Here is a 26255-nt window from a genome sequence, read left to right as displayed (position 1 = left end):
TATCAGGACTTGACTGCCCAAGGCAGCGCCTTCCTTGAATTAACTGAAAATAAATACTATGGGTACTCATTTTCAGTTTTAATGACAAAAGTTGAAATCTTTGCCTAACATAAAGGTTTTCTTTGTCTCTGAATTTTGATTTTCCATGCTATCAGAGGCCCCAATGCAACAGGTAATTTGAGTGTTGATTGTATGTTTTCTCAGTTTGTAACTGTGGTGAAATGTTTTTAAAATGTTTGCAATTTTAAAATTAAGTTTATCTGTTAGGTTCCTTCCAACTCAGAAATTCTGTGATTTTAAACTTTTTTTTTCTTCAGTTTGAAAATGTGATCTTTGGGCGTTGTCCTGTGTGTACTTTACATATAAGAAAGAATCATAGAATTTTAGAGCTGGAAGATGTCTCAGACCTTATATAGTAATTCTGCAAACAGAGAATTCCGGGCCCAGGAGAACAGGTGGTTAACGCAGGGTTGCAGCAGGAACTGATGGCTAGAACCCTAACTGCTCACTGGAGCGCTAAAACTCAGCACCAAAAATTAACCCAGACGTACTTCTCTGAAAATTCGCAGACTTCAGGAGAACATTCTTCCACCAATCTACGAATTTGGAGGCATTTCCATTAAGCACAATTTATTCATACTGTACAAACTGTGCCAGCATCCCTTTTGTTTTCTCCCAAACCCAGGGTCACACTTGAAAATAAGTTACAGCTTTAGATAGGTTAAAGTTTCCTGATTTTGCACTTCTGGGATATTTTTCAGTGATTTGACAGCATAAATGGACACGGTAAAGTTAGGGCGGCTTTCGGGTGGGAGGTGCCGGCGTGTCTCTGGGATGCTGGCCCGGAGAGCCCTCCTCTGTCGCCGCACTGACAGAGTGTAAGCAGGGCTGGTGAGTGTGAGGTTCACCGCCCCGATCTCACAGGGCCTGTGGTCAAGGCAGTGCTTCCCTCCTCCTGGTCTCACTTCTGTTTTACCAGGAACCTACCCTGCTGATTGTTTTCCACCCATCCCACCACGTTGGCCCAGCCCCTGCACAACTGGGAAATTGCACGTCAGGGTTAAATTTCACCTGAGAATTTAACTTATAAAAATGAAAGATGTAGCATCCCTGCAGCCGGTCTGTGTGTAAATGGCAGTTATTTTTCTCAGTGGAAAAGCCTAAGGGAGTCCGAGTGCTTCAAAAAATAGTCTTCTAAGTAACGAAGATGGTGCCAGGGGTCCATGTCCCAACTGTGATTCCAAGCCAAGGAGTTAGTAGCGTTAGGAGAATTTCACAAGTTTACTGGCCTTTTGTTGAAACTTTTTAGAAACTCCTCAGGGTGATCCCTCATGGTTGTGTTAGTGAGACAGACCCTATCACAGGACAGTAACACCTCTGCAGAGACCTCCCAGACCTCCCAGACCTCAGAGTAAGACAGCTTGCTGGGCCGTGTGTCAGCTGCCTCCAGTCACTGCTGGCCCAGGGCGGTTGAGCACTTTGCTGCTCCTTCGTTCTCCGGGTAGCCTGAAGCCAACGATTTATTCAGTCGTTAGTTCTTTTGTTTATTTTTATTTATTTAGTTAGTTAGTTGGTACTGAAACCCAAGATGGAACCAGAGTCATTAGTTCTTTTAAGAAGAACTTAAAAGTTTCTGTGCTGAGGGTTGGGGACATAGAAAGAAGAATTAAGTAGCGCCTTTGTCCTCAAGGATCAATCAGTTCACAGAAGAACTGAGATATGTCCTTAAAGACCTGAAATATGAAAATATTGTGTTTGTTCTATTCACCACTACATAGTCAGCACCTGTGACTGCCATGTAGAGACTGTTGAATAAAGTTGTTTAGGTTTTTGTTTTTTGGGTTTTGTTCTGTTTTGTTTTTTTGAATGGAAGAATGAATAACCTGATGGCCCCAAGACAGACTTGTAAGAGCCAGCTAGTTAGGTTGGTCATAGAAGACTTTGAGGCAGAGGTTTTGGCCTGAATCTTGAGGGAAAGGTAGAAATGCAAAAGTAAAGATCTAGCTCGAGAAAACAGCACAAGCAGAAAAATCCGCAGCAAAGCCTCAAAAGTAGAAATCTGAGGTTGAATGGGAATAATGGATAATTCTGCTAGCATGAAGAGTACGTGAAAGAGAAAGGTGGGAATAAGGTTAGAGAGGTAGGACAGGGCCAGATTGTGTATCGCTCAAGAATTTAGTCTGGGTTTTGTGGGAAATGGTTAGATTACTATATAAGTTTCAGTATAAGGCTGATATGCTGTACTCAGCATTGTGCTTTAGGAATACAAACTTGGTAGCAATGTGCTCAGGGACTTTGGAAGGGAAAGGCACAGGGACACCAGCTAGAAGAACTGCAGTGATTATTCAGGAGTTAAGCTCAGAGTTCAGGTTGAGATAGATGAACTAAGGCAATGCAAATAGAGAAGAAAGACAATTGCCAGAGATTCTAGAGGTATGACCTGGTCGAAATTTGGCAGCTGATTAAAATGTGAAGGACAGCAGAAGAACCTAGGATGATAGGGAGGATTCTGGTGCAATTGTGTGGAAGGTGGTGGTTTTGTCTGTCGGCCAGTAGAGTAGGTTCGAGAGCAAGGGCGATTAGTTCAGTCACGGGCAAATTGAGTTATAAGGATGTCATGGACAGGAAGATGCTCAACAAACAGCTGAAAGTGTTACAGATGCTTAAAAGGAAGATAAGCACATGGGATTGAAATTAAGGAGTTATCTGCATGGCACAGACAATGAAATCTGGGAAACCAGATAAGAGCATCAAGAGAGCGATCATGGTAAAGATTAGAAGTGGACCAAGGGCTAGATCTCTGAAAAGACTTCTCTTTGGGGAGGAAGGAGAGCACCTTAGCAGAAGTGTCGAAAAAGTGATGGGGGGGCAGTTTCTAAGAAGGAACAGTAACACACACATCCCAGATTTCTGAGAGGTTACACTGGATGAAGAATAAGAAATGGCTGTTGGGTTTGGAAACGTGGAGTCAATCATGACCTTGACGCACTTTTCATTTGAGGGATAGGGGATTTAGTTAATTTACAAAGGGCTACAGATTCAGTAGGCTACAGAGGAAGTACAGCGTGGGTGATCAGAGCTCTGTTTGCATACTTGGTAAGGAAAAAGAGAATGGCACTGAAGCAGGCATATAAGTACCTTTTAAGAACCTTTCTCACTGGGTTATTAAAGAAGATGAAATTAAAGAATCATTCTGTATTTCTTGGTGTAGTGCCTGGCCCATAGATTTGAATAAATGCTAACCTTTACAGTTGTCATCATCATTATCAGGAAAGGGATTTTTTAGAATATGGAAAAAGATTATACATGTTTTGTGACTAAGAGGAAAGGTCCCCTTGAGAGGAAGAGAGAGGTAATTCAAGGATGTCTGGCATAAGTATGGCACTAGGCAAAAACAGAGTGGTCAGCTCTGGAAACGGGAACAGACCTACCTTTCTTGGAATTAGGAGAGGATATGTGAAGTAATAGGGACACTTTGAGCCTGGGGAGCAATAAGGAGAAGGGAGGTTAAAAAGATTCTCATGCAATGGCTTCTACCTTCTCAACAAAGTGAGAGGAAATCTCAACTGCAAATAAACTGCTTAAGACAGGAAGACACAAATAAGAATCACTGTCCTAGGGGCACCTGGGTGGCTCAGTCAGTTAAGCATCCGACTTCAGCCCAGGTCATGATCTCACAGTCCGTGAGTTCAAGTCCCACGTCGGGCTCTGTGCTGACAGCTTAGAGCCTGGAGCCTGCTTCAGATTCTGTCTCCCTTTCTCTCTGCCCCTCCCCTGCTCATGCTCTGTCTCTTTCTATCTCAAAAATAAATAAAACATTAAAAAAAATCTTTTTAAAAAGAACCACTGTCCTTTATTTTGTGCCTGCCACGTATCAAGAACTGTACTAGACCCTTTAAATGATCTTCTTTAATCCATGTGAAAATTCAGAGATTATATATTTGTATTCACATTATCCAGATGGGAAACCCAGTCAAAAAGACTAAGTAACTTTCCCAGGAGCACACAGCTAGGAATGGGAAGAGCCAGGACTCAGAGCCAGGTCTGTCTGACTCCAGAGCCTGGTGCTCTTTGTTGAAAGGGAGCCCAGTAGATTGAGATCTTGCAGGTGTAGCTGTACTGTATCATGATAAAGTCCTGCGGGTGGTTATTCCTGTCAGTCACCAGAGTGAACTTCAAAGAGCCTTCTCACAAGAGGAGGAAGGGACGGTGAAAATGGGGTGGACCAGAAATGCGAATTCTGGGTCCCTGAGGGCAATAACAAAGCAAAGAATAGTGATTTGAGGCAGGTGCTAAGACTCCAGCACAGCAAAAGAATGCCTTATGGGCAACAGCAGTTAGGATGAAGAGAGGAAAGTATGCGGGGGTGTCTTGGACTTTAAGAGCTGCTAGCTTGGGTTTCCCAGGGAAATGATTTAAGAGTGACCTTCCCTTCACTTTCCCACAGCTGCCTGAATTCCTGCCACTCAGCAGTTACCATCCTGTCACCATCCTGGGGTTCTATAACCCCTACCTAGACACCCTTCTACCAACTTAGGCTAATGTTCTGGTGTATAATAATCATGTTCTAATTTAAATAGCCTATTTGAGAGGTGACACCAGGATCTAGCCATTTTATTTTTTTGAAAAGACAAAATAACAAGAGAAGGAATATAATTGCCTTATTTCCACTTCCTACTTGATACAGCTCTTTATGTTTTAATCAGTTGCCTTCCATGGATAACATTTTAATTGTATCTTAATTATTTAATTGTGCATTCACTAGACAATTAATTATTGAATGCTGACGATGTGACAAATATTGCAGGCACTGGAGATTTACCCAGGAAGGAATCAGTGTCCCTACTCTGATAGAGCCTCTATTCTAATCGACAAAATATAAGTAAAATGTGCAGTGAATTAAATGGTATTTAGTAGGAAGAAAAAGCAGAAGAAAGGTGCAAGGAATGCAGGGATTGGAGTGGTCAGGTTTAGACAGGGGTAGGGTGAGCAACGAAAGTCCCCCTGAGAGAGTGGCATTTCTGCAAAGCCTGAAGGAAAGCAAGAGAACATGCAGGTGTCCGGGGAAAGGGCGTTCCAGGCAGAGGACACAGCAGTGCAGAAGCTCTCAGGCGGGAGCTGAGCTGGCCAGGTCGAGAACAGCCCGCAGGCCGATGAGGCCGCCTGGCTGGGAGCAGTAAGAAACAAAATCAAAGGGGAAATGGAGGTGGGGGTGTCAGTTCACCCGGGGCTGTTAAGATGGAAAGACACTGGAGGGCTTGGAGTTGTTTTTCTTTAACTTCTTATCATGGAAAATCTTAATCACATATACTTGGAACAACATAATGAGTCCCCTTGTACTAATCATTCAGCTTCAACAGCTTTCACTTTGGGAGGACTTTGAGCAGAGGAGTGACAAGACTTGGCATGACCTGACTTGAGCAGGATGGCTCAGGAGACTAGGCAGTGGAAAGTGGGGCAGGCATGGGAAGGAGACAGATCACGATGGCTTTAAACCAGGGAGCAGCAGTGACGGTGGTGAGAAGTGGTCAAGAGTCAGGATATCTTTTTGAAGGACTGACTAGATATTATATATTTCATGCTTTGTTCAACAACAGCAAAAGAATTTGAGAATGCACATAGTGCAGCGAGGAAAGTAAGAGATGTAGAAAAGAAATGGTACCAGAATGCCACTATTTCAGCCTAAACCCAAATCCCAAAAAACTGGCTTATAAGTGAACATTTGTAACATACTTCAACCCTAAGTTACGTATCGTGTACTCCTCCCGTGTTCTTTTGCAGCCATGGATAATTGGGCCATATGAAGGGTAAAGATTTATTTGTAATTTGTTAATGAGGTAATGACACCTGTTGAGGTACAAGTCCTAACAATTCCTGAAGAAAAGTGTTACTTGATTCTCTGAAAGAATCATGATTTATAAGCAGCTCTCTTAATGTAATAAAGCTGAAAATTAAAATAGAACAGACAAAAAAATTTTTAGGTCAAAGTATGACAGAAAACTCAAAGTTTTAAAGCAGAAAACTCAAAGTTTTATGTAGACAGAGATTTTATCCCTCTCTCTGTGTTGTGGATAACACCCTCTTAGCATGTTTTGTTGTCTTAATGGCATGGTTTGTTTGCCTTTCTTATCCCAGCCTAACATGTGAGTCATATGTGTTGTTGGTCAAACAAGTAGGGCAATAAACAAAGTAAAAGAGTGTGACTGAATCAGGGCAAAGCCAGGAGCATTGTTGGAGAAACAACCCTGTCATCACCAGTGAATGTGTTAAAGAGTATATTTTCGCATTATCCTACCTAAGAACACCTCACTTACTTCACGTTCAGAAGGCATGGGACGAATTCCAAGGTCCCTCCGTGTCTTGGCTGTTCGACCTTGGGTTACGTTGCTTGTTAATCTGTCTGAACCTCTGTCTTCTTATCCGCAAAATGAGGATGATAGTGCCATCCCTGTCTACCCAAAAGGGTTGCCGAGAGACCTAAGGAGAAACGGGCCCTTTATAAATAAAAGAGAAGAAAAGAAACTGGTGCCTCCGTGGTACCCGCCACGTGCCAGTACATCACAACAGCCATCTGAGGTCACATCATTGACCCGTTTTGTAGATGTGGAACGTGAGGCTCAGAGAGGTTGCCAAACTTATGTAAGGCCACATGGGTGGAAGAAGAAAGAGCTGCGATTTGATCCCAGATTGGATCAGCTTTAAATCCCTTACCTGAAAAAGAAAGAACTAACCTTCCCAAGCATCTTCCTACTCTACGCCAGAAACTGTGTTAGACATGGTTGTGTCCTATTTCCTTTAATACAGGTTATTCGATACTCCCTGGGTGCTCGACAGATAATAAAGAACAATAACATCGATTTGTCATCACTGAGAGAAGACATATTATGAAAACTGTTACTGTCCTTTTTCTCCTCTTCATGCTCCTCCTTCTTCCCTCTCCCTGTGCCTCCTCCTTCAACTTCTTGTTTTACAATCTGACTTGCAACCGAACAGGGGAGAATGAGGGCATGGTTGAATGATGTCTGTGGCATGATTTTTTTAATGCGGAGCCTTGCAAGAGGACAAGTGTACTTCTGCCACCTCACTACTGACCCTGAGTCCTCCTTTCTCACATCACACACCAACAAAACCAAACGAACAGGTTATTCAGGAATAGCTGTCATGTACCAGCACCGTACTAGGCAAGGGAGAGCTGCACCACACTGGGCAGACTGGACACACACAAAAGAGAAAGTCGTTGAGCCAGCAGTAGCCAACGTAATGGAAAATGTGAGTTGGCTGTGGCTTTGGACAGACGGCTTCAGAAGGCTTCCCAGCACTCCGGTTATGGGAATGGTGGCAGTTCGCTTCACCTTAATGTGCCTCACTTCCCTCAGCTGTGGAATGGGATACCTCTACTGACCCCACAGGGCTGATGTGAAGATTGGCTGAGTAAACATACTCCCTTCCCTTTCACGAGAACAGTATGTTAGGAGGTATTGGTGTATGTGCTCTGGGAGTTTAACAAGCAAGAGAGATAAGCCAATAACCCTTTAGTTGCCAATTGGTGTTACCACCTTCTTGTTGTAATCAGTTGATTTGGTGTTCCTGCCCCACTCCAATCACATTCTCCCCAAAAGGGGACAGTAGTGGGTTTTTGTGGGTCAAAGTGGTGAGGAGAGTGTCATGGAAGATTCATATTTAGGTCTTACTTTGAGGAATGAGTGGTTCTAAATAAGAAAGAGAAGGGAGGGACACCCCCCGAGGTAGTAATGAGTATGGTTGGGGAGACAAAGAGGGGGACTCTCACCACAGTGCCTTTGTACATGCTGTTCTCCCCGCTGGGAACACTCTTCTCAGCTCCTTGTCTCCCACCCACACCTTCCTTTGTTACACTCTTGCCCTTCTTTCAGAGCTCAGCCCTCATTACTCCCTCAGGAAGCTTTCTCTGACTTCCTGACCAGGTCAAATCCCCATTATGTATGTCTTTTGTAAGGGCTTCACAGTTAGGCATTTACATTTATTTGTGAGATTCTTTGAGTAGTATCAGCCCCGCTCTTTAATTCCCATAAGAACAGAAGTTCTATCTGTTTTGCACTCACGTTGTATCCCTTCACTCCCTGACCTACTGCATGCAGTGCATGAAATTTAGAAGGAGCCTAATAAATACTGAATAAATGGGTACATTTTTGGTTATCAGTGAAGTAATAGCCTGGAGAGGAGAATGGGTTTATCCTTGAGTTTGCTAATCCCATTAGGTGCCAAGCGATGTATTCACTCACTTAATCCTCAAACAATTTGTGAAATCAACTGCATTGTTCCTTTCATTTTAAAGATGGAGAAATTGATGTCCAGAAATGTTAACCATCTTTCCCTGTTGACCCGGCTCTGATAAGTGGCAGCAGAGGGATTTGAGCCTGGCAGCATGACTTAAGAGCTCTTGGATTTAATCACATTGCTCTGCGGCTTTAGGAGTAGAGGACAAAGTTAGGTATGCAAGTAAAGTTAGTGTAGATTTCTGTTTGAAAATTGTGGATGTTTTTCCTCCTTCTTCCCACCAATTATCATCATCACCATCATCCATTCATGAGAAAAACTAAGCAGAAAAGAACTACTTCATGTGTCACCCTCATACATTCATGTTAACTCTTCTGCCAGTGTGATGTGGTCAAATTTACTCAGTAAGTAAACTGGACATTTCAAATTCTAATTCCCAGAAAATTTTAGCCTAGTTAATCACCTCTTAAGAACCAGTATGAACTTTGCTAGAGCATGTCAGAGTAACTTGAAATAAAAGGAGGTGATTTGACTCAGTTTGGTATTATCTGCGACACTAGGTTTCTGGTTTTTACTCAAAAAGCCCGCGGTCATCAGTAGGTATTGAGTCATAAAGCTCCTGGAAGAAAGGTTTAATTTCATCAAGGGAGCTGAGAAATCCTGAGCACCTCCAAGAATGATAGCTGTTACTGTAATAACACAATTATTACTAGAAAATTAACAAAGCCCAATAAAATATGTCACGTGAGGGGTGGGGGGGGGGGATGGAGGGGGAACTTACCCTAGGAATAAAAGTGGCCCGAATTGGTCTTTTAAGACAGAATTTTTAAAAAATCACCTCAGGGCAGGTGTATCATTTAATATCTCCAGGGAGGGGAGTCCATTACAGGGATCAAGAAGATAGTAGTTAACACTGTATATTGCTCTTATTTGCTGGGCCATGTTCTAAAGACTTTAACATATTTAATCCTTACAACGAGGAACCAAACAGTGCCCAAGGTCACACAGCTAGTAAATGGTGAAATTGTCTTCAAACCTAGCTAGTCTGCCCCTGGAGTACATGCTTACAGTGTCTCTCGGTCGCTGATTACTCACATTTTCACCTTTGTCTCCCTCGCTTCCACTGAAAAGCTTAACTTATATTTAAGCTCTTAGCATTTAAGAGCCTGCTATGTTCAGACTCTTTCAAAAATAAACCCAGCCTTCCTGGCAGATACAGTTGCTTTCTGTAAAGGTAATTTTCAAGGGAACCACTATTCAAAGAAGTAAATGGGAGGCTGAATAAAAATAACCGAATTCTCTGTAGAAGACACGAATTTCTGAATCAGTTGCAAATAGCTCTCAGTCATGGTGGCATTCTCTGAAACACACCCTCCTCTAAGGTAGAATTCCATTTTCTTCATCTGCCACATAACCTGAAAATAGTATCATTTTTTTTTCTGTCCCCGCACTTCAGCTTTCTTCTTTCAGTCAGTATTTTGGAAAGTCCACAAAACCCAGGGGCCTCCCTGTCGTTGCCCTGTGGTCGATGTAAAAACCAGATGATGCCATGCTGACCTGAAGTCTTTCAAATGGATCAAACTGCACATTAGTCACTGGCAACTTTTTCAGGTCCTTTTACCTCAGAGACTACTCAGTTCCTCATTCTTGCCACCCTTCGCTCATGAAGTAATAGCAAGAAAAAGATGTGAGTACTTTTTGAGGACACCTCCCACTCTTTCCTTCAGTGCTAGTGACTGATTCCTTCCCAGTGGGGAAATTGAAGGGTCCCACTATCCAGAGCGATGGGGCTGTGATCGCTGGATTCCTTCTGATGTTCTGCTTAGGTGGAAAGCCTCCCTGATTTCACCCAAGTGAAGCATTTCATCATGCCTTACACTGTTGCATTTCTGTGCTCCATGCACTTAGAAGTGCAATTACATGGTCTATTTAGTGCTTTTCACTGTTCATTTACTGCTAAAGAAGTCCCTGTAGAATATGTCATCATAACAAAGGCTGATCTCACATGTTGACACCATGGCCCTGAACTGGCATCGGCAATCCAGGGGGTATGCAGGCACAACAACCAGTTTTGGAGCAAACCCAGAACTTTTCATTCCGTGTCCTGTCCTGTCCTGTCCTGAAGGGCAGAGGCTTTCTTCTGCATCTTTTAAAAGGGAAAGAAACCAAGTTCATAATTATTTGTATGCCCAGAAGGCTTTTTTAAGTGCTGTACCTATTTAAGAAATTATTTATTTGTGCTTTGAGCTGGTGGTCAAAAACAAATTTAATCCTTAACATTCTTTGTGATGAGTTTGCTCTGCAAGGACAGAAGGCCACTTCTTGGGAAGGAGCATTACAGGGTTTGAAAGCAAACTTTAGCAGCAGCTCTGGGCCGAAGTTCGGGCAAAGAGGCCCTAGGGTTTTCGAGGGGAGCTGCACTATTGATTAGAAAGGATTCTGTCCTTTGCTCAGGGCAGGAAACTTCTCTCCCCCAAACCCTCTGCCAAACAGTCCCAGCCCTGATCAACTTCTTCTCAACTCTTGCAATGAGAGATTGGACTGGGGAAAAAAAATCCATACTGAAAAAATCCTAACAAAACCTTGCCTCAATGGAATATGGATCTGTTTGATGGTATTTATAGGAGAAGTAGACTGGTTGAAAGGGATTCTGTCTTTTTCCAAGAAATTTAATTGGCAAGTGTAGGTTCTTCCTCAAGTTTATGTCAGAAAGACTTACATCAAAGATTTGTGGCTAGATGGGATTCCTGTCCACTTTCTTTTCCTTCCAAGCTATGGGCTGCTTGTACAGATTAAAATATCTCTAATGATCATATGGTTGGGAGATCCTGGGTTTAGGTTCACTCACTCCCTCAAAGGGAGAAAATATGCGCTAAGGAAATAGGGTGACGAACTCTTCCCAGTGTTAGCCTGAAAGCCCTGGGAACCCCACCCCCCACCCTGTCCCAGGCAAACCAGGGTGCCTGGTTACCCTTTGAGGAAATATAGTGCATTTCCAATAGTTTGGCTGAATTTATCACAGAATTCTGCCTTGTGGGATTCAGAAAAGTAAACATAAGGCAAATTGGTCTATTCTGTTAGTATGATTTTAATATTGGGGCTTTCTCAAGGGAGGAATCTGTGGTCTACTTGCTACAGGGGGCTGGAGGACCAACTAGAGGAGAAAGGGTGTCCAAGCTGTCTTTGCTTTAAAATGCCATTTTCTCCATGCTACTTCCTTTTTATTGCTGTTGTCATCATTTTAAAGGCATAACACTTAAAAAGATGAGTTATCTTAAGTGGAAAAATATGGTTTTATAAGACAAGCGCTAAGTAGGTGTCAGATCTAAGGATTTGCACGTAGGAAGTGCATTTATTTGAATTGACGTACTGCGACCTGGATATACGTAACTCAGTTGTCAGAGCTCATAGCAGAGAGCGCTGCCAAAGGCTGATGTGTCCTGACCGAGGACATTTCAGAGCCCCTTCCCTGGCAAGACTCCACCTCCTGCCTAATCTCATGGCAGAGACTTGAGGTACACTGTTTCTACTCCTCTCTCTCCTTCTATTTCCATCAATCCATCAGTCCCAAATCCCTTCTCATGGATCTTTTCCCAGCACCCATGGCTGGCCGTTGTGATTAGGGTGCAGATGAAGTGTGTTCTTGGTTAGTAGGAAAGGGACGCTTCATGGCTACACAGCAGCCGAGTTGTGCTATTCCAACTTTAACAGTACATGCAGCATTAGAAATGGCCTGCTGCGGGAGTGTATCCTCTCCACACACAACAACTAACAACCGGCATTAGCATTTTAATTGATCTCCATCCCACCATTTGCTCCTCACCCAGTTTGAAAAATGGAGCTGCGGTCCTATATGTATAGGTATGCCTAATATTGTATCACGTACTTTTTATACTTACTGGTTTGTCTTAAGTGTTTTTCCATGCTACAGTATAGTCAGATGTACTAACTTTTTCAATGTGCTTCTCGTATAGATCTGCAACTATGTGGGACCTGCAAAGGTTATTGTTCAGTTGGTCACAAATGGAAAAAACATCCACCTGCATGCACACAGCCTGGTGGGAAAACACTGTGAGGACGGGATCTGCACTGTAACCGCCGGACCCAAGGACATGGTGGTCGGGTAAGTGAGGGTGGATGATACCTTGGAAGGTATGATCAGATAAACATGGCGCCCGAAGGCTTGGAACACACCCGTTTCATTAGGAACCTGCCCAAGATCCTCAGAGGGCCTTAAAATGAAAAGGTGAGTTCTCACTTGAACTCCCAGGAGAAAGATTACCCACATGTCTGGGTTTTCCTGACTTTGTACCTGTGGTCCTGGCCAAATTATTTATAGCACCCCCTTTCGAAAGTGGCCCAGAGGGGATAATAAATTATGGTTACTTCATGTATGAAGCATTTGTACCACTTTCAGCAGTATCTTCCTTCTGGAGATAAAGATAAGGACTAATTAGAAGAAACCTAACTGTGGCAGAAATAAACACCTTGATGATTCTTTTAATGAACTAATGAGTTTGGATTTATAGCGTGAACATTTTCACCATGAAATAGATAGATAAATATTGTTTCAGCTCTATGTTGTTTAGAAAGTGTGCTCAGATTAAGAAGCCAAGGAATGCAAATTTGTTTTGGCATTCATTAGACTTGAAATGTAAATACAAAGGGACATACTCATTTAAGAGTTAGACAGATAGAACAAGGAATTTTAAGTGAATGAAGTATTACAAAATAAATTCAGCCCAAAAGGAGTAAGAAATTTTAAATTAATTTTGTTTAATTTTTAAGAATGTCTTCTAGGGTGTCCTACTGCTGGTTTAAACAGTTCATGATAAAATCCCAGTTAATCTGGACTATTCACTCAAAAGAAAGGAATTATTTATATCAACTGTAATTAAGTTGATGGTAGCATTTCAGGCTTTGAATTCCGATCAAGTTTTAAGTTGGTTGTTATTGGGGAGGTTGAACTTTCATGTTCCTAGGTATTTCTTTGTTTGACTGTGAAAATATTCAAGTGTGAAAAACCTAGAGAGAGAGCTTTCTTTTAAGTCACTAAAATCTGATTCTTTTGATGTTAGGGGAGAAAAAAAAGACTCTAGATTGGAGGAAGAAGTTTAAATTGATTTGAAAAATTCTGTTGTGCTTTATATGAACTTGTTTCAACATTCTCTTGAAAGACTGGCCTGTTTCCTGTTGTATGTCACAGTTGGTTCCTCGTCTGTTTTGGACTACTCTTTACAGTTCCCGACTGACCTAGGAGAGCTTTGAAATGCAGGGTAATTGTCAGAGTTTCAGACTAATTGATCACTTAGTGTTTCTGCGGATTTACCCCAAAAGGCTGCTGTCAGTTTGAAGTGTTGGTTCTGTTTAATCTGTGTGATAATCACAGCCTTTAGAGGAAATTATAGATGAAGTTCCTTACTAATAATATTTGTTATTATAAAGCTGCCAGTATGTTGTCTATAATTTGGTGTTTCTGTGGCTTGGCTTAGTAATCTTCCAGGGTTTTAGAAGGAACTAATGGTTATTTAGTTTTGAGACCTACAGCGAGCGGGAGTAGAAGTTCCCTGTTTCTAAGGAAAGGGAGGAAATCCTTTCCTCTCTTGTAATGGAGTTCCGTAGTTGGGAGAACTCATTCATTCACTCATTCATTCAACAAACATTTTGAGCATCTACATGACCTAAGTTTGGTTATCAAGATGTCTCATCATAGTGATGCGGGATTCTGTGACCCTATACAGTTTCACTGAGAAATTTAGTCAAGAGGATGCCACTTAAAAGTTACAATAGATTCAGTAGACTTTCCTTTTCAGAATGTTCTATGAAACACTGATACTCCTTTTATAATCGATTTTTAGCTGAGAAACTTATGCTTACAGTGTTTCCTAAAATATAATATTTCCTTCGTGATTTATTTGTCTCTCTTACTTTTTAATTTTTTTTAAGTTTCCGATGTCAGAACCTGTTACATGTTAGTAGAGAGAATATCAGGCTAGGAGTCTGGAAACCAGAATTCTGTTTTCATTTCTGTCACACTCTACAGTAGGATTGGGGGCAATTTGCATGACTTCCTGAGCACTTTAACTTCTTCTCTTATACAATATCAGCATTGGGTTCTATAGTTTATCTCCAGGCCTTTTACCTCTCACAAATTCTAGTCTGAACTATTAGCTAATACTACGAAATTAACATGAGCAGACTTGCCACATACTTATTTATGGAGTGTCATTGATTATTATTATTTGGCTCTAACTTGTAGGTAAGAATAGCACAGAGAGAAATTTAGGAAGATAGCCAGAGTTATTCCTTAGATTTGTCAATACTAGAAATGGAATCAAGATTACCTATTTTCATTAATATAGCTTAGGTTAAGAGTATATATTCACAAGCAGGGCACCAATCCAGCACATCAAAGAGGATCTATAAAAAATGACACTGAGGAGATAAATAACTTTTAAATTATCAAAGCCAGAGGGGTGATGGGTAGGGGATGGGTGAGATGGGATTAGGAGTACACTTACCTTGATGAGCACTGAGTAATATATGAATCTATCGAGTCACTATATTGTACAACAAAACCATATGTTAACTATACTAAAACTAAAATTAAAAAAATAAAAACAAAATTAAATAAATTATCAAAACCAAAGAATTAACTTTTCTTTAGGTTTATCAATAAAATTTAGTTTCTATTTTCAAATATATTTTGCTATCCATATTAAAATACTCATTTTTTGATGACTAAGGCATGATTGGAGGTTTGAGTGCTTAAATCTGTGGGGTTTTACCTTAAGACTTTTTTTTTTTTTATTTAGCTTTCATTTTGTCTTCGTATTTCTTACTCATTTGTTTAGTTAGCTGTTAGTGTCTGTCCTCATAAAAATAATTTTAATTTGGTGTTTTATTTTTGACCTTGAAGGTCAACAATGTGTTTCAACAACATTTTAGTTCTCTGAAGTTTTCAATCAGTGGAAACTATCTGTTACTTGACTTTCTTTAAGCCACTTTCCTTACCAATAATCACCACACCCTCTGTTTCCTGGCAGCCCTAATTTAGAGAGATGTGAAGTCTTTTTTTTTTAACTAATATTTACAGCATATACCAATTGTAAGCACTAGAAGTAAATATATAAATATAAAAGAGAAACAAGGCCTCCGTCAATGAGCTATTAAATTGGTGGTTTTGTAGGTCCAAAAACGATTACTAGCAGTTTCATAATATTAAACCTTAACACACAGAAAAGATGCTGTTTGGAGAAAATGGACAAAATATGGAGTGAAATTGGAAGTGTCCAACTTCCAAATTAAAGTATATATTGTGAGTCAGGGGTGCTTTTGAATCTTGTGCCAGCTATAAATCAGTGTTTGAGTCCTGACAGGTAGAAGGGCCAGATGGAAGGGCCACTGTAGAATCCCAACCTAATGACATGGGGATTCAAACCAACCCAGAGGGCAGCAGTGGTTCTCAGATGATGATGATGATGATGATGATGATGATAATGGAAACATCTGGCACAGTGCAGAGGATTTCAAACCTGGCTGCTAATTAAAGTCACTTTTGGTCACTTTATATTACTTTTTAAATTTTTTTTAGTTTTGATTTATTTTTCAGAGAAAGAGAGAGAGACAGAGTGCGAGCGGGAGAGGGGCAGAGAGACAGGGAGACAGAATCTGAAGCAGGCTCCAGGCTCTGAGCTGTCAGCACAGAGCCTGACGTGGGGCTCGAACTCACAGACTGCAAGATCATGACCTGAGCTGAAGTCAGACAATCAATCGACTGAGCCACCCAGGCGCCTCTAATATTAACTCTTTGAAGCGTACAGGTCTATGAATTTTGACAAGTACTCAAATAAGAATCACAGTCAAGGAAGGTATAGAATAGTACCATTGCCCCCAAAATGCTGTGTGCCCCTTTAGAGTCAGCTCTACCTTGCAGTCCACCCCATGGCAACTCCTGATCTGTCTCCTATACATATAGGAATGTTCCAGAATGACATACAAATGGAATCATGCAATATGTAGCCTTTTTGAGTCTGGCTTCTTTCACTTAGTATCATGCATTTAAGATTCCTCCAGGTTGTTGTGTGTATCAGCGGTCTTATTCCTTTTCATGACTAAGTAGTATTGCATTGTATTGATGTATCACAGTCTGTTTATCAATCCACCTGCTAAAGAACATGAAGTTTATTTTCCATTTTGGATGAGAGAACCACTTTTTGTGTGAACATAAGTTTTCATTTTTGGGGGGCTTGGGTAAATACAGAGGAGTGAAAATGAGGGGACAGATGCTAAGAGTCCATTTGTCTTGATAAGAAACTACCATATTGTTTTCCAAAGTGGCTGTATCATCTTGAATTCCCATGTATTAACATTTATGATTCTCGATTTTTTAAGTTGCATGTGCTGTCTGTTAATAATAATGTCCACTCTTGTTTTCTTTTACATTTTATTCTATAAATTTTCAAACATACACAAAAGTAGAAAGCATAGCATAATGAACCCCCATTGTACTCATCACCCAGCTTCGACAATTAATTACTACCTCTTCATTTAAATATACCCCTGCCTAGATATCTTTCATTTATGGATATCTAATTTAATTCAATACTGTTAAGAGGATACTTTGTATGATTTCAGTCCTTTTAAGTTTATTGAGACTTGCTTTATGGATCAGAATATGTTATGTCTTGGTAAATGTTCCTTGTGCACTTAAAAAGAATGACTAGTCTAATCAAGTTGAATGCATGTTCTAAAATGTCAGGTCAAGTTGTGTGATAGTGTTGTTCAAGTCTACTGTATCCTTACTGACTTTCCCCCTACTTGTTCTAGAAATTATTGACAGATGGGTGTTGAAATCTCAGACTATATTTATAGATATATCTGTTTCTTCCTCCAGTTTGTAAGATTTTGCTTCTTGTATTGTGAAGTTCTTTTATTAGATACATAAACATTTAGGATTCTTATGTCCACTCAATGAATTGATCCCTTTATCATTATGAGATGACCCTCTTTTATCCCTGGTAATATTTTTGCTCTAAAATCTACCTTGACTGATACTGTTTTACGTATTTCAGCTTTATTTTGATTAACCTTAGCTTGGAACATTTTTTTTTCCATCCTCTTAGTTTTAAGCTGTTTGTGTCTTAATATTCAAAGTAAATATGCACCGCATATGGTTGGGTCTTATTATTTTTATTCCATCCGATGCTCTCTGCCTTTTAATTGAGGTGTTTAAATAATCTGTATTTAATCTGATTACTCATAGAGCTGTGTTTCATTCTACCCTCTTGCTATTTGTTTTCTGCTTGTCACGTCTGATTTTTGTTCCCCTTTTCCACTTTTTTCTGCCTTCTTTTAGATTAATTATGATTTTATTTTATCTTCCTTTTGGTTTATACCTCTATAGTTTTTAGAAGTTGTTTTACAGCTTGTTACACTATATACATCTTTCACTTATCTTAGTCTCCTTTTGAGTAACACCGTGTGTCTTCATATATCATATATGAACAACACTTCAGTTTCCCCTCTCGGCCCTTGTGCTATTGTGTACTCTATTTTATATCTATATATGTGATAAGTTCCACAATATATTGTTTTTTATTTTTGTTTTTAATGCTCAATTATCTTTTCTTTTTTAACATTTATTTATTTTTGAGAGGCAGAGAGAGACAGAGCATGAGTATGGGAGGGGCAGAGAGACAGGGAGACACAGAATCCGAATCAGGCTTCAGGCTCTGAACTGTCAGCACAGAGTCTGACATGGGGCTCAAACTGGTCAACCACAAGATCATGCCTGAGCCAAAGTCGGACGCTTAACCAACTGAGCCACCCACCCAGGTGCCCCTATGCTCAATTATCTTTTAAAAGAAATTTTAAATAAGGAAAAAAGTATTTATATTTAAACATGTATTTATCATTTACAGTGCCCATCATTCTGTTTCATAGGTCAACATTTCTGTCTGGTGCCATTTTTTTCTGCCTGAAGCCCTTCCTCTCCTTTTTCTTCTACTGCTGGTCTGCTGCTGATCAGTTCTTCAGTTATCAAACGTCTATAAGCTCTTTACTTTGTCTCTGTTTTAGAAAGATATTTTTGAAGAATATAGAATTCCAAGTTGACAGAGTTCTTCTTTCACATTCTGAAAATATACTACCCCATAGGTGTTCTGGCTTTTGCCTTGCTTCCATCAAGAGGTCTGCTGCCCTCCTGATATTTTGTTCCTCTTCACATCAAGTGCCGTATCTTCTCTATCAGCTCTAGATTTTCTCTTTATTAGTTTTTCCTTTCTCCTCACTAATTTGAAGCAGTTTGATTAAATGGGCATTAATGTAGTTTTCTTCATGTTGTTTGTGCTTGGGGTTCATTGAGATTTTTGGATCTCTGGGTTTATAGTTTTTTTAAATAAATTTTAAACTTGTCAGCTATTACTTTTCAAAATATTTTTTCCATCCACTCCTCATTTTCCTCTTCTCCTGAAGCACCAATTACATGTGTATTTGGCTTTTAAAATTATCCCACAGCTCACTGGAGATCTGTCTTTTTAAAATTTGTTCTTTTTCCTGTGTTTCATTTTGAACAATTCTATCACTATGTTCTCAAGTTCACTAATCCTTTTGTCTGTAGTGTCTAATCTGTTTTTCATTCCATTCGGTGTATTTATCTTTTGAGACATTGCCGTTTTTTCATCTCTATAGGTTTGCTGGAGGTCTTTTTTTAAATATCTTCCATGTGTCTCCTTAATATTCTAAAGCTTTTTATTATCTTGACCCTATACAATATATCCATAATAGCTATTTCAATGTATGTGTCTTTAAATTCTGTGTTCTGTCTCACACCTGGATCTGTTGCTATTGATAGATTTTTATCCTCATTATGAGTTGTATTTTCCTATTTTTTGCATGCCTGATAATTTTTGATTGAATGGCAGACATTTTGAATTTCGGATTGTTGCATGCTGTCCTTTTTCTTTTTCTTTCCTTTCTTTCTTTCTTTCTTTCTTTCTTTCTTTCTCTCTTTCTTTCTTTTGTATGCCTTTGAATATTTTTGAACATTGATAGAAATTAAATTTGGGAGCAGTTTTATCCTTCCTAGACTTACTTCTAAGCTTTGTTAGGGAAACAGGAGCAGCCTTTAGGGTTAATTTGACACCATTGCAAAGCCAGTAACTTTCTGAATATTCATGCTGATGATTTATGTATTACAAGATTTCTTGAACTATTCCAGCCCCATGTGTGCTCCAAGAAATCTTTGTCTGCTTCTTTCTTGGTTGTTTTTTGTTTTTTGTTTTTGTTGTTTTGTTTAGATTTTTCCTCAGCCTTAGGTTGTTTCGTCACACACATCTCCAATCAGTACTTAGCTGAAGACTCAAGGCAAAACCTGTGTACATCTCTGAGTATCTCTGTGTGTGGCTCTTCTCTGGTTCTCTGCCTGTGAATTCTGGCCCCTTTGGCCTTCTCAGATTTTTAACTCAATCTCCAAACTCGGGGAGATGGCCAGGTCTGTTTAGAGTCTCCCTTCCTATGCTGCAATCAGAAAACTCTAGGCATTAAACCAGCATAATTGTAGGATTCACCTTAGTTGCTCTCTTAAGGATCAGTGTCCTGTGCTGCCATTGTTCAGTGTTGGAAAACCATTTTTTCATATGTTTTATGTTATGTAAGGTGAAAGACTCAATCTGGTCTCTGTTACTCCCATCATTATCTGAAACAGAAGACTGGCTTCTATATTGTTCCATTTATTACCAGAGTAAGTAAGTTATTCACATAAGGATGACGCCTTTTTCACGGGGATTAGTTAAATAATGTGCATGAAAATCACTTTATATGTGGTAAAGTGTAACAGATGTTTGCCAGTGTCATTACCTATATGGAGGTACACGTTCTATATAGGAGTCCAGCCTAAAAGGCCAAAAGATGGAGGTGTTGTTTCTATTAAAAAACTACCTGTGCCTCCAGGCATGTCATCATGTCCCATTGCACCTTTTCTGTGCTGTGCTAATTCATGCATTCATTTATTCAACAGACACGTGTTAGACACCCATATGTCAGGCACTGTTCTAGGCACCAGAGATCTCTGCCCTCAGGAGTTTATATTCTCTTGGTCTGTTTTCTTCTCTGTGTGTCTCAGCTATTCTACTTTTTCTTTTTTAGTATAATTGACACACAATGTTTACATTAGTCCCAGGTGCACAGCATAGCGATTTAATAAATGTATACATTATGCCACAATCATGTCCTACTTTTTTCTATCACTGTCTGGACACGTGTCTCGTTGTATCTCTGGACCTCTGTATGAGTGCTCATCTCATTCTGCCTTCACCTTCTATATTTTCTTCGCCTAGTTCATCTGGTCTTCCCACACCATCTTAGTCCTTATTATCTTAGACTATCTTTGTCTTTGTTTCATCTAGTCCAGTTGTTACAATATTTCTGTCTTTCCCTTACTAATCTTTTTTCTTTCTTTCTGAATAAAAGCCAGAGCAAAAGAAAAGTCTTGGCAAAAGCTTACAAGGCTTTAAAAGATCTGTGCCCCCACTTTGCTCTTTGAACTTTTCTTTTTGTTTTTAAATGTTTATTTATTTATTTTGAGAGAAAGAGAGAGATCGGGAGATGGGCAAAGAGAGAGGGGGAGAGAGAGAGAATCCCAAGCAGGCTCTGCGCTGAGCATGAGCCCAACATGGGGCTCGATCTCCCGACCATGAGATCGTGACCTGAGCCAGAATCAAGAGTCGGATGCTTAACTGACTGAGCCGCACAGGCTCCCCGGCTCTTTGAACTTTTCACTTATTACTGGCCTCTTGCTGATTTTCCTCCAGCAGCATTGGCCTCCTTGCTATTGTCTTCCGAAAACACCAGTCGTGGTCCTCCCTCGGGGTCTTTGAACTTGTTACTCTTTCCACCTTGAATACTTTTCCGTATATCCACATCTTTTCCCTCACCTTCTTTCAGTCATTGCTCACTTGTCATCATTTCAGTGACTCCCTGTCTGGCCTGTCCCTACTTTAAAGCATCATGTGTTCTAAGTGTACCTTTCCTTTTCTCCGTTCCCACCTTATTTATTTATTTTATTTATTTATTTCTTGGTACTCTTAATGCCTTCTCAATTATACCGTAAAATTTGCTTCTCTATTTGTTTCTTCTCTCTGGTTACACTAGCACATAAATTCTATGGAGGGAGGGATTCCTGAGTGCTGACAAAAGCATCCAGGACACTGCCTGGCACTAATAAGGAGCTGAACAAATATTTGTTGAATGAATGGGTCTCCTTGGTAAAGTACTTTTTTGTTGTTGTATTATGTTTATTGAATATACTTTCTTGTTTCATGAACTTTAAAAATTAGTGTCTGGAGTATTTTATATAATTTCTCCAAAATCCCTTAAATTGCTTTATTTAGCTTATTAAAATGTTTTATCCTATAGGTATGTAGGTTTCATGAGATAAAAGTGCTCCATCCTGAAAACATGGAGAATTCGATGGCATTCTAGTGGTAATAATTCCAGCCTCACAGATCACCCAACAGAAGATGGGACTCCATGTAGAGTTTAAATCCTATCCAGAAAGCCAAAGATGAGCCAAAAGAAAAAAATTCTTCGAGTTATAATATTATTCTTATTCTTTAGAAAAAAAATTTAGATAAGTTAGTACTGTATTCAGAATTTGAAAAAAAAAATTTAAACAACTGTCCTGGAAAATTGTTTAAAATGAGTCTAGGTAAAACTTCCTTAGTAGTGTATATGTATATGTATATGTATATGTATATGTATATGTATGTATACACACACACACACACACACACACACACACACACACACGTATACCCTACTCGCTTAATCATCATTTGAAAATCTAATAAACTCTGAAAACCAAAAGATTTTGCTGAGTTCGCCACAGACTCATTTGGTGGCAAAACCCAATCTGACCCGATGTGTGGTGGTTTATAGTCTTTATTATTCCTTGGTAACTCTACTCTATATGTTTCACTGTAGAAATAGTAATGTGTTTGATTACAGTGTGGGCTCCAGTGATTGAGGCCTGTGTGTTTTTTAAAAGCCATTTTGCTAAAGTGAAACCAGACTCTAGTCATTGACTGCCTAACCTTTAGTGCTTGTTGTGGCTGTTTTTGCCTTTTTCTCCAGCTTTGCAAACTTAGGTATACTTCATGTGACAAAGAAAAAAGTATTTGAAACACTGGAAGCACGAATGACAGAGGCATGTACAAAGGGCTACAATCCCGGACTTCTGGTACATCCTGATCTTGCCTATTTGCAAGCAGAAGGCGGAGGAGACCGGCAGCTCACAGGTGAGTGCCATGCCACCAACCTTGATCCTTCAAGATCAGGCTCTCCTTTGCTTGTGTGTAGACCAGGTGCTCCTCTGTGTGCCTCATGGTTCTCCTTCTCCCAGAATTTAGTGCCCCACACCACCACCACACCTTCCCTGCTCAGAAACCTTTTGACGGCATCCTGCTATTTTCTAGAATAAAATTTGTATCTCCCTAGCTTGGTACACAAAGCTCTCAGTCTGGCCCCAGCCACCTTTCCAGATTCATCTCCAATTCCATCATGTACCCACCTCTCCCCATTACTACCCCCCGATACCTGATACATATTCATACCTCTGTAGGTACCTACCTAAAACACCCCACCCTGCCCTTTCCAGCCTGTCAAACCCAGTTCATAGTTCAACACTTAGTTCAAAGAACACCTCTTCTTCTGCCTTCCCCCGCTCACCTTATGGTAAGGAATCTCTTTGGGCTCTTCAGGCACATCATAAACTATTCTCTTTCTCATACAAATGCTATGATTTTGTGTTTTCCTGCTTTTACCTGTACTTTTCTCTTTCAACTCCAATCCTTGTCCTACCACACGTACAAAAGTGTCTGCTTTTAAACCTTGTCCATTGGTCTGGTAATCCTGTGATCACCTCCTACTCCAGCAACCCCAAATCGATCACCGTTTTTCCACTGAACATGTTCTGACATCCAGACCCAAAACCTTCCCGTCACCTCTGAACCCTTCTTGCCTGTGTTGCATCTCTAGTCTGTGGCCCTGCTCTTCCGTGCTCTCTCGCACACTCCACTCCTCACTCCATTTTCCTTGCTCTGCTTCTGTCCCTCCCCACTTGTGATCCAGTGTATACCCTGTAACCAGATGGGTCTCACAAAAGCCTCCACCTCACCACCGCTCAGTATTGCCCTGCTGTCTACAAAATCCCAATTCTGTAAGTTGGCCCCAGTCTGCGTTTCCAACTGTTTCCCACTGCATACCTTCTTGCCAAACTGAGCTATTCCACAGAGGCACCATGATTTCTCACTTCCTCACCATGGCACATTCTTTCTATTCTTGCTGCTCCCTCTTCCTGGAATGCCTTCCTTTACTCTCTTCATGAGTTCAAGTTGTACCATCCCTTCAAGATTTAGAACATACATACATCTCCTCTGTTCCAAAGCCTCTGGATGCTCCCCTCCTTTGCAATTCCATACCTCTTCATCTGTAGCTCTTTTATAGTACTCACCACTCGAATTATCACCTCTGATGATGTAGTAAGTTAAATATGACTATATCCATCAGCACAAAAGCTCCACCAGGAGGCAAAGGAGGAGTCAAATGCAGTTGAGTCATTGACTTTCTCCAGAAGCACTTTTTGAGCACCTGCTATGTGCCAGGCACTGTGCTGGGCACTGTGGAATGAACGTAGTCCCTGTGCTCACAGAGCTTTTGGAATACTTAATTTTCACAGCTTGCAATACACCTGATGTGTCATCAGCTTGTTGCATTCCATTATGTCACATCTTTGCTGTCTTTAACTATAATTGTAGGGAGAAAAAGGAGAGGTCAGGAGAAGATAAGAAAGAGGAGGGGCAATTTGGGGGCACCTGGGTGGCTCTGTCCAAGTGTCCAACTCTTGATTTCGCCTCAGGTCATGATCTCACAGTTCATGAGATCTGAGCCCTGCCTCGGGCTCTGTGCTGACAGCGCGGAGCCTGCTTGGGATTCTCCCTCTCCCTCTCAGTGCCCCTCCCCTGCTTGTGCTCTCGCTGTCTCTCTCAAAAATAAATAAACTTAAAAAAAAAGAGAGAGGTAATTTGGTACACAGAGGACAGTTTTTACTGTAATCCAGAGAAAATCCAGGTCTTCTTTTGATGCCTTTAATATGGGTGATATAAATGAGACAATTTTTAAAATTTTATTAGCAATACAGATACTTGCAAAAGAAAAAATAGAGTTATTTTAACTCATGTTCTTTATTTGGGCTTTACAAAAGCATCTTATCTAAAACGTGCTCACTTTACTCTTTCCCTGGGTATGAATGCACGGTGCTGTATGGTCCTAGATCGGGAAAAGGAAATCATCCGCCAGGCAGCTCTTCAGCAGACAAAGGAGATGGACCTCAGCGTGGTGCGGCTCATGTTTACAGCTTTTCTCCCAGATAGCACCGGCAGCTTCACAAGGCGCCTGGAACCCGTGGTATCGGATGCCATCTATGACAGCAGTGAGTCCTTGAATTCTAACAGGAGGCAGCTTGGTGTAGCATTAAGCACCGACTTCTAACCCTACCGTTGGCAGTTACTTACTAGCTCAAAGTCCCAGGACAAGTAATTTAATCACTTGGAGCCTCACATTTATTGTCTACAAAATGGGAATGCTAAATTCTAGCTTAAAAAGTTAATGTCTAGGCACGCCTGGGTAGCTCAGTCGGTTAAGGGTCCGACTCTTGACTTCAGCTCAGGTCATGATCTCCTGGTTTGTGGAATCGAGCCCCTGTGTCGGGCTCTGCACTAATAGCGAGGAGCTTGCTTAGGATTCTCTCTCTCTCTCTCTCTCTCTCTCTCTCAAAAATAAATAAACTTAAAAAAAGTTGATGTCTAGATTAGAAGTGAATGTTATGAGGTGCCCAATAAATATGGTTATCCTTCCTCACATGTACATGTTGGTCTCTTACATGCCATTTCACAATGGCAAATCTTTTATTATTTATGAATTCCTATACTGTTGGTACTCTCAGATAGAAAAATATCTCAATATTTTTCATTGAGGCTCTAAAGAGATGTTAATAAAAACAACTGTTATTCTAGTCCATCTTCATTCTTACATAGTACAGCTTTTATCGAGAGAGGAGGGTTAGCTGAATGAGTAGCATAGATAGTACATGGCTTCAAAATTCTATTTCAGTCTGTACTTCCTAGAACTTTTTAAAAAAGTTTTACAATGGTCTTCAGCATTTACCATGCAGATTTCTTGTTTGCTATGTATAGGATTTATTGAACAAATATTTCAAAAGAGCCTGCAAGCATGATATTTAGGCTCGCTGAAAGTTTATAGAGTTTGGTCTAAGTAGAAAACTCCATGCCTCTAGTACAACAGCTAACTGATTTCTCTAATTTCAACAAGTTTGAAGGGAAGTGAAAGAGTTATAATATGATGTAGACTTGTATACTAAAGATCACCTTAAAATGCAGCTGTGGGAGCAAAAAAAAAAAAAAAGGAAGCTTTATACTATTACCACAAGAAACTTTTGCCCCTAACCACACAGAATTCTAATTTAGTCTGGGGAAAAGAAATATTACAGCTCCATTTTTCTTTTCTGTAAAATAAAGATGTATAAATAATTTAAGAAAATTGTGCTTTTTCTACATTTTTAAGACTCTTATAAATAGTATATCGGTATCATGGAAATAATTGAAGGTCTTGACCCAAATGAAATTCCACGAATCCATTGGTTTGGAACTTCCTGAAACATCAGAAAAACTCTTTCTCTTTCTGTATGAATCTTTCTTACTGTGTTAGTAGAAGAAACAAACACTGTTCTTTCTGCCCCATTTGTTTGAGTGGTAATGAATGATCCATGCTCAAGAAGTGAAGACTTCTGAAGACTTGCGAAGGTTTTTTTGTTTTATTTGTATCCTTGTTAAAGCGATGAGTGAAAGCATCTATTTGTTTTTTTAATTAAAGTATAATTAACATACAGTGTTATTTTAGTTTAGCATGTACAACATATTGAT

At 40.2% G+C, this 26255-nt stretch overlaps 1 protein-coding gene across 3 annotated transcripts in view; it reads left to right on the top strand.

Moving 5' to 3' along the window:
* The window catches only part of NFKB1 (nuclear factor kappa B subunit 1), a 118318-nt gene that overhangs the window by 55080 nt on the left and 36983 nt on the right, over window positions 1-26255 (top strand). For 2 of the 3 annotated variants that reach the window (XM_019415962.2, XM_019415954.2), the window contains exons 6-8: window positions 12231-12379; window positions 22390-22553; window positions 24587-24745. In XM_019415962.2, the coding sequence (XP_019271507.2) occupies window positions 12231-12379; window positions 22390-22553; window positions 24587-24745 (472 nt within the window). Of the gene's footprint in view, window positions 1-148; window positions 173-12230; window positions 12380-22389; window positions 22554-24586; window positions 24746-26255 lie in introns of those variants that run through there. The other variant, XM_019415971.2, reaches the window with a different exon arrangement.

This window comes from Panthera pardus, unplaced genomic scaffold (genome assembly GCF_024362965.1).
Source record: "Panthera pardus isolate Hobbes unplaced genomic scaffold, ASM2436296v1 HiC_scaffold_13, whole genome shotgun sequence".
Lineage (NCBI taxonomy): Eukaryota > Metazoa > Chordata > Mammalia > Carnivora > Felidae > Panthera > Panthera pardus.
Note: the sequence above shows the minus strand (reverse complement) of the source record. Positions and strands in the feature narration are given on the sequence as shown.